Source organism: Schistocerca nitens, chromosome 6, assembly GCF_023898315.1.
Source record: "Schistocerca nitens isolate TAMUIC-IGC-003100 chromosome 6, iqSchNite1.1, whole genome shotgun sequence".
NCBI lineage: Eukaryota > Metazoa > Arthropoda > Insecta > Orthoptera > Acrididae > Schistocerca > Schistocerca nitens.
This window is the reverse complement of record NC_064619.1, coordinates 245089451-245106112: the sequence shown is the minus strand read 5'-3', so window position 1 is coordinate 245106112 and position 16662 is coordinate 245089451. Positions and strand designations below refer to the sequence as shown.

Genomic DNA, 16662 nt, shown 5'->3' with positions numbered 1-16662 from the left:
GTTATTGACACTGGGACAGAGTTGACATCTGAGCTGGCCCAACACATGTTCTATGGGAGACAGATATGGGGATCTTGTTAGCCACAAAAATACCTCAACATCACAAAGACAGTCCATAGAGACACATTCTATGTTTGAGTGAGCACTATCTTGTGAAATGGCATCATGATATTGTTACATGAGAGATAACACATGACCATTGTGCTGTCAGAATTCCCTAATCATTATCAGTCACAACTTGAAGTTATATCTGACAGCTCACCACATCATGATACCAGGAGTAGCACAGCTATCTCTCTCCAAAACATTGTAAAAATGGGACCTCTCCCCACATCACCACCAAACTCACAGATGTTGGCCATCAGGGTAGCGCAGAACTGTGGTTCAGTAGTGCGCACAGTAAAACACCTTTCATCATGCTGGTCACCGCACACTCCAGATGCAGCCTTTTGTGTTGTGATGGTAGTAGCAGCCTGTGCATGGTACAATAATTCCGTAGTCCTGCCGTTGCTAGTCTCTGACCAAGGACTCAGGATGACACAGAATGTTGCAGGAAGTCCATTACTTGTTCTCAGGTGACAGTCACTTATGTAAGAGGTTAAGATGTGCTTCGTGCACAATATGACAATCCTATCTTGTGGTGTTCAGATGTGGTCGATCAGAACCTTTGCAATGAGTGTTCCAGCCCTCACATTCACACATCATCCAACATCAGGTTACTGTCACATCTGAATGCCTGACAAATCTGGATATTGCATGATTCACCCAACTGGCTAAATGGAGGTCCACTATCAAAACCCCTTTCAAACTCTATCAGATACTGATAATGCTGTCTCACAGGAGTATGGGGCACTTCCATGACCTTTACAGTGCTCACCGTATATCTGACATTGTTGAAGCTCCTTATATAACCTACCAGGTCTGGTAACAACACTAAACTTGAACAACACTAATGCATTTTGATGATCATTCTATACATCACAGAGGAATGCAACTCCAATCATTTGCATACTCACCAATGGTATGTATGTGCACAAAGTTACACTGATGTCAAAACATGACTTCTGGGTGCTTTGGTTTTTTTGCCAAGTACTGCTGCTTATTTCAGTCTCTCAGAAAATACTCCTTGAGTTATTGACTGATTACAAAGGTTACTCAAGGGTGGCACTATCAGTTGTAGTACTTTGGATGAGATACCACCATAGCCAGTGTATTGTTGCCAGTGAGCTATTGATTTTGAGATCCCTCTAACAGATGAGTTTTCAAAACTGAAATCTGATGGTGGGATACATACTGCCATTCTAGGTAAGTTTATGGATCTGCTTTCAATAGACCATTTTTGTCACCATGTTTTCAGTTACTACTCCTCCTCCTTGAAATATTTCTGCTTATGGAGGTCATTCACAGAGCCTCTTCTAATCTTCTCTCTTTTTCCAGAGTCTGCCGTTCACCATTTCCTCCCCTTGTAGTTCTCTGTGATTCACATCATCCTTGCCCTGGTGTCTCCATCTTGTTCGTGGTCTTCCAGTTGATCTTCTTCCAGTTACTGCCAATTCCAGAGCTGTTCATGGTAGTTTTTCTTTTCCAATTCTATTAACATGGCCAAACAATTTCAGCCTATTTCTCTCCATATTTTCCTTTAGGGGATTAATCTGAAGTGTGTTTTGTATTATTTCATTTCTTGTCCTGTCCCTTCTCATCTTACCGAGCTCTCTTGTAGAAACCACATCCCTTTCATTTTTATTCTACTCAGATCTTTCATTGCCCATGTGCAACATTCTGATCAACTAGTCACAATTCATAGATTATACAATTTTTATATCATGATCTTTGCTTTGGCTGGTATTTTCCAATTCCTAATTGTGTCAAATATACAGTAATAAAATTTGTAGCTATTTTCTTTCCCCTCTGAAATGTCTTGCTTGATGTTTCCTTTCTTGGTTAGCTTACTTCCTTCTACTTCTTTAATATTTTTTCTATTGCTGCTTGTGTTCTTCCTCCCCCCTCCCACCTGCTGATTTTGTTACCTCACTTTCTGTTAAGTTTATTTCTATGCTTGCTTTGTCAATTACCCTCTGGAAGGTATTTAGTTGTTCTCCTCATTGGCTTCCCATATAATCACATCATCTACATATGCTATAATTTTTATATAATGTGCTGTTGACTCTTGGCAAACTTTCCATATAATGTCCATAGTGAGAACATGCCAACTATTAGAACGCAGTTCAGGTATTTGTTATAAATGTCTCTGATTCTGAGTTTCATTCCATTTGGCAACCCCAGTCTATTCAGACCTTCCCATATCTCTTCTCCTCTTTTATATCATTGAATCCAACTATGGTGTCTTTCCTGAATTCCCATTTCTTTCTGCTACCTGTCAAGCTGTAAACATGGCAGCTATAGTTGATCTACCAAGCTAAAATCTTTGTTGTTCTCTTAATTGTGATTCTATCTTGTTCCTGATTTTCTATTAAAAAAGATAGCTTTTCACAATTTTCGTGCAATGCATATTAATTCTGTTCATCTGTAGTTCTCGCAGAGCACTTGATTTTCCCTTCTTAAAAATAGTTACAATAATTGCCTGTGTCCACTCATCATGAATCTCTCCATAGGTTCATACTACCGTCATTATTCTATACAGTCACTGAAGTCTAATAAGTCCTGCAGCTTTGACAAGTTTCTCTGTGATGTCATCTACACCAGGAACTTTGCCATATTTCTATTACAGTTTTCTCAATGTCAGATACCTGTAGATCTTCTTGTTCTGTTTCACCGTGTTGTTTATACATCTTTTCCTCCATAATGGTGCTATTTCTTCCATTTCCTTCCATTTTGTTATGTGTATTTATTTCATCTTGTCCATCATATAGATTTTGGAAGTATTCTTTACATACCTTCAAAGCTACTACTTCCTCTCATGCAAGTTTTCCTTGTTTGTTGTCGTTTTTTGAAGTGGTGTCCACATTTTTCTTTCTGTTACCTAAAATGCAATATGATATCTTCTTGTCTTCCTCAAAATTCTCTTCTATTCCTTTGTTTGTGGTTTTTCTCAGGACATCATCATAGCCAATTCTGTCACTATCCTTGCTGCTCTGCTTAGTGATTTCCACTTCTCTCTATTATCTTCCATTATATTTTTTAACTATTCTCCACACGTGTTATTCTTCTTTGTGACTGCTTCTGCAGTTACCTCAATTCAATTCACCATGGAGTTTATTTTGTCTGACTTTTATTGATGCCCTTCCACATGTTCCTTCTGCTGGCTCGATAAGGCATTATAGAGGCCATAGTAGTAGGTGTCTATGGTGGGTGGTGGAACGGGTAGTCGGAGATTGGGATGCCAATAATTAACACCTTGGGTGGAATAGCAGTGGAATGCTGAGTGACACCTGGTACTTGTCTTATATGTCACCAAGAAAACAGCATTGTTAAACCATTCATTTATTATGCAGTGCTACAACAGTGATGCCCAGAGAGGCCAGCTCTTGCAGAGCACACATCTGGTGAGAAAGATGCTACTGTCACATGTGGCTCCTAGTCACAGGCAGTGCGACGCAGATGGAGAAGTGATGGCAAAGCTGCTGACACCAGCAAGACGGCTCTCCACAGTGACAGCTATTCTTCCTAGAGGCAACCAAGCAGCTCTTGCAGTGCGTCATGGCACGTGGGATCATACCATGGACCCAGTGTAGAAAGAGCATCTAACAACACTAGTGTCTGCCCACATGAGCAGGCAGACAAGGAGTTTGCCTGCACGGGCAATGGCAATTGAAAGGCTACACAGACCCAGGATTGAGCTGTAGACCTTTTGGAATTGATACTAGCAGCATTGCCACAGCTAGCAGTGGCAGAGTACACAGAGGGTAATTGGTTGAGCCATGTAGACTTGTAAACAAGTGGACTGACATAAAATCCTGCCCCCCCCCCATTCCCTCGGTACTGGTGGTTGGCAGACTGCAATAGCTTTGACTAAAGATTATGAGTATTTAAACAATGGATAATCCAGGATGGAATGTAACAATATTATGAAAAAGATAGTTGTTACCATATAATGGAGATGCTGAGTCGCAGACAGGCACAACAAAAACACTCTCAAAAGTGAGCTTTCAACCAACAAGGCCTTCGTCAAAAATAGACACTGCCTCTCGCACAGATGCGCCTCACACACACATGATTACAGTCTCTGACGAACTAGTACCCATCTGCCAGAGACAGTGGTCATGTGTGTGAGTTGCGTTTGCGTTAGTGTCTATGCATATGTTGTCTATTTTTGATGAAGGCCTTGTTGGCTGAAAGTTCACTTTCTGACAGTCTTATCGTTATTCCTATCTGCAACTCAGCACCTGCACTATATGGTGGGTAGCAACTATCCTTTACATAATATGATTATGAGTATTTATACAGACTTGGTTTGTCCTTGTTTTGCCACAGCATCAGTTTTGATCACATAAGCCAGAACAAGTCTGTACCTCAGATATGAAGTAACGGGGTCACTGATGCTACAGCAGTGCCACATTCTTGCTGAGCTGGTGATATTCCAACTCTGGTCCCTCAGCTGCACCTGATAATGTGGTAACTACCTGGCATTGCAATGGCAGTTTCTGTTGTACCAGCAGACAGCCCCCGATATAACAACATTTGGTCAGCTCTGGTCCGACCTGCCTATGTGTCCTCTTGCATTAGTCTTGACAGTTGTCTTAATTGTATTCACTTGTGCCCAGTCAATTATTTGTGGCACAACAGACTGTTTGAATTTCCTCCATTCTTCTTCTACATCTTTCCTTCCATCTTTTCTCTGTATGTCTCTTGTGTTTCTATTTCTTCCAGTTTCCAGAATTTTATTTTTCCCTGTCTTCTTTCACTGTATTTACACTCTCTGAATATCTTCAGTGCCCTAGCAATAGTTTGGTCACCACCAAAATTAATGCTTGGTATTATTTTCACTTCTGTCAGGCATCTTCTGATTTCTGCAATTATTGTTATAAACTCTACTACAGATTTCTGTTGTAAAATTCAATCATATCTGGTGAACTTGTTCCTATCTCTTTCCTTATACCATCCATTACCAATGATCCATTTATTTATCAAATATGTATAATAATACCTCCCCTTCATCATATCATGATTTTCACTGTGGTTTGCTATGACTGTTTTATATCACCTTCCCAACTCTAGCATCAAATTCTCCAACAATCACAGTCTTTGTTGGATGTTACAGCATCATCCAGTTTAATGGTAATCTCTTCCTTTTCATCTGTCGTGCATCTTATTTCTGGAGTGTAAACCTGTTTTGCATCAAGGATATTTCCTTCCATCATTATCCCAACTTTAATTATTCTATAGGATGCAGCTCCCCATCATATTCGTTCTTCTCCAGTTCTTTATCCATTATTCAGTTACTGTTAGAAAGAATAAATTGAATTTAGTATCCAAAGTGTTGAATTTCATTCCTCTATCTCATTGGTACTGTCATCTGAGAGCTCAATAACATTTTTGTTACCAATTTCAAATGTATTTGCTTCAGGCCTAATAACGCCCCAAACTGGTCATGCCTTGTTCTTGAAGTTTTGAATTTTTTTATAGTACATGGGTTTTGCCTTTTTCATGACAGACTGAAGAATTTTGCATTACTACTTGTAGTGCATTTTTGTCTTGAATAGAGCTAGTCTTTTGCAGGAAAAACAGCTCTCTCTTACTAATACTACACTGGTGTCCAAAATTAAAGCAACAAACTGCTATTTCCCCATTCTGTGCATAATTCATGATATAATAATAGAAACTGTCAACAGATGTCTATACAATCGCGTTCTGCACAGAAAATGGTATCCCAGGTAATGGACAACCATGCCAATGATGACGTCTGGGAACCTATCAAACAGGATAGCGTTTGCCATGTAGTCCCACATCCACAGTCATTGGGTACACAGTCACATGCGGTGCAGTATGGCACAGAGAAAATACCTACCCAACTGTCTGCAGTGGAGGGCCATGGGGAGACTGGAAGCTGGATGCTCACAAACTGATGTAACCCAATGGCTTAATATGAATTGTTCTGTTGTTTCTCAACAGTTTATAGAGACCAAAACTGTACCCCAAAGACCATTCCAAGGCCAACCACATGTGACATCAGAAAGAGAGGACCATTATTTGGCTGTAAAGGCACAAGAGTACCACCTAGTACTGTATGGCAACTGGTATCTGACTTCACAGCATCTACTGGACATGTTGCATCAAGGCAAATGGTATACAGAAGGCTTTGGTAGAGTGGCCTTTATTGCTGGAAAGCTACTGTCTGTGTACCTCTGACACATCTCCACAAAAGGGAACATCAAAAGTGGAGTCGCCAACATGCCACCTGGACAGTCAAACAGTGGGCCAATGTTCTTTTCACAGATGAGTCCCAATTTGGTCTGGAGAGTTATTCTCGATGGATCACATCTGGAGGGAATGTGGAACACAATTTCGGGATCCAAACATTGTGGAAAGAAACCAATATTGTGAAGAATCCCTTATGATGTGGGCAGGGATTATATTGACCACTCAGACACCTCTTCATGAATTTGTAAAGGTGAATTGGCAAGTTTTAACTGCTGTCAGGTATCGTGATGAGATCTTGGGACCTCATGTGCGGTTGTGTGGTGCTGTGCTCCCAGACTTTGTATTGACGGGTGATAATGCTCGAACTCATAAAGCACAGGTGGTTGATATTTCCCTGGAAACAGAGAAGATACTGCCTACGTGGTGTAGTCTGCTCATTCTCTCGATATGAATCCCACAGAGCATGTCTGGGATGCATTAGGGAGATGAGTTGCATCATGTCAGCATCCACCAACCACTCTCCAAGACCTGTGAGCAGTTCTGCAGAAAGAATGGGCATTATTGCTCCAGCAAGAAATGGATGACATTATTCACAGCATGCCCCATTGTTGTCAGGCCTGTATTGGTGCCAGAGGTGGTCGCACTCCAAACTGAGCACATTAACCTGTTGTCGGAACATGTGCAAATCCGTTAAGTTGGAAAAAAATGAAGAACATTTTTGTTTGCTGTTACACATGTTGCAGTTGTTTATTTTCTGTGTTTTTTTCCATTGTTTCTACTTTACTGTTACCTGCTTATACTATTTTGTGGCAAAATAAATGTGACCTTGCAAAATTTCTGTTTGTTGCTCTAAGTTTGGACACCAGTGTAGATATTTTGATCCCAGATATTGGCAACCTTATTCCTCAGCTTCTATTGTAAATATCCCTGACCCACTGTGAAAGAAAACATAATGTTGTGAGAATATTTTTGGGAAAGAGTTCAATTTCTCATCTGCTGTGGATTCTAGGAAAACTTCTTTCTATTTTTCTTCCTGTAAATAGTCTCTGAATAGTGTTACTGAGTCATTATTTACAGTTTGTGAAATTTTCCTTTTCCTTTCTTGGTTAAACATGATTGACCAGTGTTCTTTATTACTATCATTTAATCATCATAGTCAGATGAACCATTTATTATGGTGCTCATATCTATTTTGTTAAAGACAGATGGATTTATATATAAATCAATAGCTGTTGCACTCTGTCCTATTCTTGATGGGAGTGTTACTGTGTGAGTCAAGCCAAAGTTGGACATCAGTAACTCCATGTACCCTCAATCATAACTATATAAGATGAAATCTTCATTGAAAGCTCCGCACACAGTAACGTCCCAGTTATTTCTTTTAAGTCAGACTATTAGAACTGCTGTCTTATATGTTTCTGAGTCTGTTATTCAGGAGAACTACAGTTCAAACTCGTGTCCGACAGTTCTGATTTAGATTTTTCATAATTTCCCTCAATCACTCAAGGCAAATGTTGGGATGGTCCCTTCAAAAGAGAATGGCCGATTTCCTTCTCCATCCTTCACTAACCCGAGCCTGTGATCCATCTCCAATGATCTCATTGTTGATGAGACGTTAAACACTAATCTCCTCCTCCTCCTCCTCCTCCTACAAGTCTATTTCTGAAGTATAGCACTTAGAAAGCTGTTCAATGCAGTATTCAGTAAAGTCTGTTGCCTAGAACCTTATTCCCTTTTTGGTGTAAATACTCATCCTCTCCCCCTATCCTCAAGTTATATTGAAATTAATGTGATACCAACTTGTATCCTTCTAGGTGGATCTGTTTAATTTCTGTAACTTTTGTATGATGTTCTATTAGACACAGCACATCAGTAGAAATACCTTAATATTTTTAAGTGTCTTTTATTGACTAAGAAGCTCATTTTTTTTATCGAACAAGCTTGCTATATTTCAGTGCGAAAGTCCAAGTGTGTTATGATTGTTAACTTTTGCCCTGTCCAAGCTATCATTCTTTGTTTGTCCATTTATTATTGTAGTTAAGTCCAGTCATTGAGCAGCTCTGCCTTTTGGAAATATTTACCCTAAAAATGTCCTAGTGCAAACATTGGAGATCACAGGATTGGACAGAGAGTGTTCTGGTTACATTGAATGCTTCTAGAAACTAGTCATCCAAGTAACCTCTTACCGGAAAGCATTCAGACATAGACCAGGCGGTGTGTGGTATGACTGTGTGAATTGTGATGCATCAGTTCTGGATTTACTTGTTAAACAGAACACTTCATCCAAGGCTTGTCATATTGCTCAAAGAGTGACACAATCTTCACATTCGTGTGAGGAGTGTTTCCAGTGATGTGCCTGATGTCATCCCCCATAGCGTAGTTGAGGCTATGTTCCAAACTGTTCCTGGCACCCCAAAAGACTAATACATGATTGTGTGTGTGTGTGTGTGTGTGTGTGTGTGTGTGTGTGTGTGTGTGTGTGTGTTCCTTTCTGGAGAAGGCTCTGGCCAAAATGTGTATCAGTCTTTACATTGTGCCTCCCTACAACATCTATCCTTTTTGTAATATTGTTGATATTCCTACCTGGACTTCCAATTGTTCAGTATATGGTCTTCCCACAGAGAGCCTAAATGACAGGTGACATCACTGAGCCTGGAACTTAGTTTAGAAATGCTAGTCATCCAATAATCACTACCTGACAAGTTCTGTATTAGTTAAGATATGAATACTCGCTAGCAGGAGCTCCTTGTTGGTTTTAATCCTCTGACTATTACTAACCTTAGCTCGCACTTTGTTCCCTGTTGTGTTGCAGTGTTCCTGACTCCGTGGGTTATATGCACACTTGTGTCTTCAGTCTCCAAAACAGTGAAGTTGTTGAAGAGATCTAGACTCAAACAGGGAGACTTGCAGCATCTGTTGAATCCCTTCCCTGCTCTGGCAGGTTTGGCCAGAGTCCAACCATCCCCCCTGATGTAACTTTATGGCTGCCAACTACAGTTATCAACTCTTTTAATTCCAAATGTGCTACATCCAGTTCAGATTTGAGTTTCAATATCAGCTGCTCTTTCTCCATAATCATGGTGTGACAGTCACAACTACTACAGTGTCAAAAACCATGTCTCTATCTCAGCTGGTTGCATGCAAGCTGAACCACCTAGTTAAGAAAATTGTGCAATTCATGTTGTGTCAATGTTCTTGAATTGGTGCTAGGATTTATTGAGGTGTGGGCTAGTGAATGACCCTGACAACAAAGTATGGTGCTACAGTCATAAGAGTGGGTCATCCACCATCGTGTATATGCTCTAATAACAGCACCAGCAATCTACAATAGATTTGTTCCACACACATGGTTTACATGTATGAAGTTTAGCACATACTGTAGCAATTAATGAACAAAGAAATAATTTAAATAAATGAATGAAAATATTGTAGAAACAAAATAATAAATAATTTAGTGAAGACTGTTCACTAAAACCACAAGAATAAATATGATAAACAGACATAAAATTATCAAATGTGTATAGATACTTTGTTATTTAATTGTCTTGATTGCAAAGTTTTCTGAACAAGATAATGGGTTGCAGCTATGTAATAGCTGTCTTCAAAATCTACAACAGATGTAAAAGAAGAAAGCATTACTGTCTATTACATTGAAAGGTTACAAATCAAAACAGAAATCATAATATAAACACAATCTACCTCTCATGCTGCTACACTGCGACAAATCATAAACATGTAAAAATAAACATGAGTGAAAGTTACCATGCATACTTCAACCAGTATATACAGGGTGGAGAAAAAGTGTGTCACAATATATTAACCCTGGATAGCTGATACCAGTAGGAACAAGAATTACTAATGTTGTGTAGGTCGACAACGCACAATTTTTGAACTATGGAAACTTGGCGCCATGTGCTCCGATTGGCTGTGGGATTGCCCTGTTGCCGGATGATCTGGACAACATATCATGTTGGGGCAGTAATGGGGTGAGGGACATTTGTATGTGTGAACCGACAACCATAGCACTGCCCGTCAACCGACAAACTGCAATGGCAGCTATATGTAATGAAATATAAAAGTTCTTTTGCTCACTTATATACACCTGAGAATATTTTGAAGAAATGTATCTCTAAATGGACCTTCTTTTAATTACATTGTACAATTATCTGCGTGCATCAGTGACATCCAGAACAGCATTTGCATCCTACAGTATATATACACTTGAAGCATGCATGGCAACTTAAACTCATGTTATTTTTACATGTTTATGACATGTTGCAGTGCAGCAGAATGAGAGATATATCATGTTTTTATTATAATTTCTGTTTTGTTTTGTAATGTTTTAATGTAGCAGAGAGTAATGTTTTCTCCTTCTAGTTTTATTGTAGATTCTGAAGATGGCTACTGCATAGCTGAAACCAGTAATCTTGTTCTAAACTTTGTGATCGAGACTGTTAAATAAAATATTATGTAAAATGTAGGAGTGCCCTCCAGACTCTCATTTTATATCAAATTTTACTCAAATATGTATAGGCTTCTGCATCGAGGTTAAAGAATTAAGATGATTGCTAAATGCAGTTAAGATTGCATGAATAGTGAAAAAGATTTGGCAGATTCCCCAGTATGATCACCTATCACAAAAGCTGAACCGAAATCCTCTATCTGACTACAAGTCAATATTAAAGTTATCAGTGATGCTGCTTCACGGTGCACTAAACTTCAGTACAAAACAGAACTATCAATTGTGCAAAGCTAAACTCTTCCAGTTGCAACAACATACAACATTCAAAAGCAGCTAGAAAATGCCTAAGTCCCCATGCACTGCTCAAAAATTCTACCACCCATAAAATTTTCAAGTGTCAAAATGGTGATGCTGGATTTCTCTGAGAGACCAGGTTCAAAATCATGCCAAAAGCTACCCAGACTCACAACCGACTGTCCATCAGACACAATCAAATGATAGTGATTAAGTGCAGAAGACCATGAGGCACAGCAGCCCCACCTATTTAAACCAATGGAAACCATAGTATTGTATTCACCAAATATACTTTGTGTCCATTATAAATAGGTGGCAGGAAGAGAACCCCTTACCAAGAAATGTGGTTGCCATTATGAAGCAGCTTTCTTGCATGCAGCAGCTATACAGCCTCCTCAAAGGGCCTAGTACGTTTGTACAAATTATGGCAGAATTATGGAAACGCAGATTAGCAACAATTTGCGGTAATTCATTTAGAGAAAATATACATTAACAGGGTGTATATGACCCGGGACAACCGAGAGATCTGGAAAAAACCCGGGAATTTTTTCATCCGGGAGAAAACTGGAAAAACCTGGGAATTTTTTATAATTCTGGGAATCTTCCATTGTTTTTGTTATCAGTTAAATTTTTGTAATTGTGACTGGTAAGAACCGATACTCCAACAAAGGATATTACTGTATCCTGTGCGAGAATGTACGATGAATTTCTTAAATCACAGAGCATTTGACTCTCATTTAAAAATTGACTCTTTGATGATGAGCCATTTAGATGAATTTCAACCCCAGAACATCAGACATTTATGCCGTTATTAAAAATTTTACTGGCACATTTGTGTGATATACCTTAAAGTGTAATACGTGCATAAAAGACGAACTTTATATGTGAAAGCTTACCTTCTCTTGCAGCATATTAATCTTATATACCAATATTATATGTTAAAGCTTTCTGTTTTGTGTAGCAACACTATACATATTAATTTAAACCATTAACTTTTTCTATCTGTGTGTTCGTGCTACTTAACAGTGATGTTGCTATTGGCTGACTACATCACATGTCCTATGCTCTGAATACCAGCTGTCATCGGCTGGCGAGATCACGTGACATGAGCTATGACTGGCTTACAAAAGTGCATTGCAATCTCGATTTCAATGCTTCGGAAAGTTATATGCGGTGTTTGGTGGAATTCGAATTTATACTTTCGTAATACGAAAATATGCAGTGTACATGTTGCTGCACATCAAAGATCTTTCCAAAACTCATTTTTTTCCCCTGTGTTTAGTTTTCTAAAGCGCCAGGAAGTTCTACGCCCATGTATAAAACCATAATCATTCAAAGGACTGATAAGTTATACAGTTCCGAGAGAAAATATCCTGTCAGTTAACAGGAAAAAAGTTAAGTATGTTGAGTGTGATGTTTTTGAAAGTTCACATGCACTGAGCTATCTGTGAACATTGGCTCCATAATGTCCACTTGGGCTCTTTGGGGTGGCAACTGTACACATTGCCCTGATGCAGCCTTGTGGTATTGTTGATACTAAGTGACTAAATGAAGTGGTGCATCTGCTTATATCACCACCACCATTTGGCAGGCGATTGTTCTCTTGGTAACTATCTGCTTGACATTAGGCAGAAGCATAATATAGTCTAATCATGTTTACAACTTCTTACAAAATTATGTCAAAATGTTAATAACTGAAAGTATGTAATTTCTCTTAAAACTTATTGAAATGGCCACCTGCTCACGGTGGTCACTTGCTGACCTTACAAAACCAACCTACTTATTACACTAACTATTGATGAAAACATTATATGGTGCCATATGCACAACTTTTAAAATAAGCAAATACAAGTAAATATTTCTATACTTACAATTGTGGCATCTTAAAACAGAGCACAATTCCCTGCTTGTTTATGTGTTGCTATTGGTTTTTATGCTGCACACACTAAATTTGAATCTCAGCCGACTTAACTGGAGGCACAATCTAATTGCAAAATACTTAATTTGGCACAGAAATATCTTACATATCTAAACACAAATTCGTTTAGGAAAGTGGTAAAGGTATAGGGTAACACATACCGACATCAGTAAATGTGTGACTGTTGAGTATGTTTCATTCTGTTCAATTTAATTAGTTTATTTTAATCAAATCATTGATACTGTGGATCCAGTTGAGTGCCAAACAAACCATGTCAGTATGTATTCACTGTACAGTTCATCTTCTGTTTGATATAATGTTTATGATTGTGGCAGCTTTGATTCACTAGTTGTGTAATTTTAAGTGTTTTTGCTGTCATTACTTTGTGAAAATTTTGATTTACCAGTAGTGTAAATTAAAGTGTTTTTGCTACCATTGCTTATAAAACTTGAAGTTAATTAAACATGAGAGTTTTTGCAGCATCATGCTATGCTACACTAAACTCATGATACACACTTTAGTATCCTCATTTATTACATAGGTCCATTGGATTCAATTCTGTATTTTCGTATGTAATTTTGGTGAGAAATATTTCAAAGCTGGAAAGTGACACTGGCAGTTGTGCATGCATTCATAGCTGGCTGGAGTATCGGTATCCTTTCACATATTTTCGGCTGTTACCTATGCTAGACCACCTTTGTACTCAACACCCTGCTGTGATCAAGCTTATTAAAATCTACCTAGCCTCCCGGGCCAAGCCAGGAGCCAGCTAGGCTTGTAAACTCACATACTTCACACCTCCACAGCTGACCACTTCACACTACTCTGCAGCAGTTTCCAAACTTGTCCATTATGAAAGTAGTTTTTTGTCTAGGAAGATTGCTGTGTGGTAACAGTTCAATGAAAAATTTTATTACATGACTTCTTGTAATTTTATTTACTAAAGAATGACTGACATGATAATGAAATGTCATTTATGCAAGAAGCTTGTGTATATGATATACACACATCATTGAGCTAGCTAAATATTATACAGGGTGTCCCACTCAAACTTCCCTGTTTTCAAAGACCCAGGAAACAAAAATCATAGTAGATATAACAATGAAAAATGCACCACATTGTAGAGCATCTCAAATAATTTATTTATTTATCATCAATACACCTCTACATGTAAACCATTTGTAGTACGAAGAATATCGAGTCTATATTCAATTTCTTGCCAATTTCTCAGTAACATTTCCTCTGTTATTGTTGCAATCGCATTAGTGATATTGATGTCGCCACATAGGAATATCGTCTACTTTGGTTACATACACGTGGTCCTTCACAAATCCCCACACGAAGAAATCAAGCAGCATAATGTTAGGTGAATTTGGTGGCCAGGTCCTCCGCATCCGATCCAACGATTGGGAAATTTCCTATCCAGGAACTTACGAACAGCCATTGACCAATGCGGCAGAGCTCTATCTTGTTGAAAACTGATGTTGGGTGGCAAGTCTCATATCTGAGGGTACACAAACTGCTCCAACATGTCCAGATACACTGTCCCATTCACTGTTTGTTCCACAAAGAAGAACGGTCCAACAGTCGTGTCGTGCATTAGCCTGCACCAGACATTTAGTTTACGGCTATCACGAACATGTTCAATGACGTGCAGATTATGCAAACCCCAAATCCAAACATTATGCCTATTAACTCTTCCTGATAGATGAAAAGTTGCCTCATCTGAGAATAAACATCTTTCCAGGAAGTTGGCATCCATATCAATATGCTGCAGCATATCTGCAGAAAATTGTTGTCAGTGTGGTTTGTTGTTCAGCATCAGATTTGCAGAATTTGCACTTTGTAAGCACACATATGAAGACGCTGGTGAACTACATGATGTAATGTTGATCGAGGTACATCAAGTTGCCTAGATGCTTGACAAATTGACTTACGTGGGCTTCTGAGAAAAGTTTGTCTGATGTCCTCCACTTTTGCTTCTGAAACTCAGTAATGTGCACTGCCAGAATGTTTCAGAACACTTCCTGTCACCAGAAACTTCCTATACCATTCCTTAATTGTTTTCACATCAGGTGGATCATATTCACACACACGACGATAATTTCTTTGCACAGTAATTGGCGATTTTGTTTCTGCAAACCACATTACTGCTTGCGCGCACTGCTATGGAGTTGCCATTTTTACTTCATGATCCCCTGCTGCACTCTGCCGACGATACTTTGCACTTCTGATGTGGGAATATAAATTCTTTGATACGCTCTACAATGTTGTGCATTTCTCATTGTCATATCTACTGTGGTTTTTCTCTCCCGAGACCTTGAAATCGGGGAGGTTTGAGTGGGACACCATGTATTATTAAATATTTTCCATAAAAGATGTTTCCTGTACTTGATTTAATTGTGGCTATTCTGGAGACTGAGATCCGGTTAAGTTGCATTTACTGCACAGATATAATGTGAAACAACTTTTTACTAAAATGTAGTAACACAGTTTGTTATTTTTATCCTCTTAATTAATAAAAAGAGTGCAAATGCTTTTTTTATAAATAATGTGTTAGAAAATATTGACTATTGTTTGTAACAATACTATAGTAAGTAGCCGTTAGCTTCATTGTCCTGAAAACTCTTGACTACTATCACTATTTCACACTTAGTTACTGTAAATATATTTATGCTAACACTTTTTCAGCTGCAGATGCACTGAAATTAAACTTTTAATGAACTGTAACTTTAACAACAGCTTTTTAATGAGTGCAGTATCCAAATTTAGGGGCACTTAGAAGTTTTATCAATGTTTGCAGTGAATGAACAATGTTATTTATTCATTTAACAGATATTGCTTTGTTGAGAATTTAAAAAATAATGGGAATCTGGCTGATGCTGAGTATGTTGTGCTGGATGAGTGGTTCAAGTGGCTTATGTCCAGAGTAGATCTGCGCTGTGACCTGATTGGTTTGTAACATGTTTGGGAAATGTACCATGCATTTACAAAAAGTATTCATTTATTTTAAATTTATTTCTTGTTGTGTATCATTGCAGTTTATCTCAGAACGGATCCAAAGGTTGTTCATAAAAGAATTGTATCTAGAGGTCGTAAAGAAGAGGCCAACATTTCATTGGAGTATTTAGAGAAACTTCACCAGTTACATGAGAAATGGCTGTATGAGAGAAGTGCGTTTTCTTGTCCTGCTCCTGTAAGTATTAAACTTATGTGAGTAGAATGGGAAGTACTTGTAGATTAGGCTACAATTTATTAAAAAATATTGAAGTACAGTATTATGTCACAAAGTAAAAGTAATTTATCTCAAAAACAGATTTTGCCTCAACTTTAAATGTTGGGTGGTTGGATGAATCAGGAAAAATCACTCTCAGCATTCAGAGGGAATTCATACTTTGCTCATTACCCATATGTTCATTCATTCATTCAATATTTACGAACCCAATAGCTGTGCCACATTGGTGTCACTGGTTCCCACCAGATCACCAAAGCTAAGCAACATTGTGCACAGCCAATACTTGGATGGGTGACTGCCTGGAAAAAAATGGGTGCTGTCGGTTTTAATGATATTCAAGTCACCAATGTGGCAACAATTGAAAGACTTGTGATTATTATTATTATTATTATTATTATTATTATTATTATTAACATCTCCAATGATCCCACTGAA

At 38.4% G+C, this 16662-nt stretch overlaps 1 protein-coding gene across 1 annotated transcript in view; it reads left to right on the top strand.

The window, feature by feature from the left end:
* LOC126262215 (deoxynucleoside kinase-like) overlaps nt 1-16662 on the top strand; it is a 95555-nt gene that overhangs the window by 37677 nt on the left and 41216 nt on the right. The window contains exons 3-4 of the mRNA XM_049958650.1: nt 15828-15946; nt 16034-16188. Of these exons, the coding sequence (XP_049814607.1) occupies nt 15828-15946; nt 16034-16188 (274 nt within the window). The remainder of the gene's footprint in view (nt 1-15827; nt 15947-16033; nt 16189-16662) is intronic.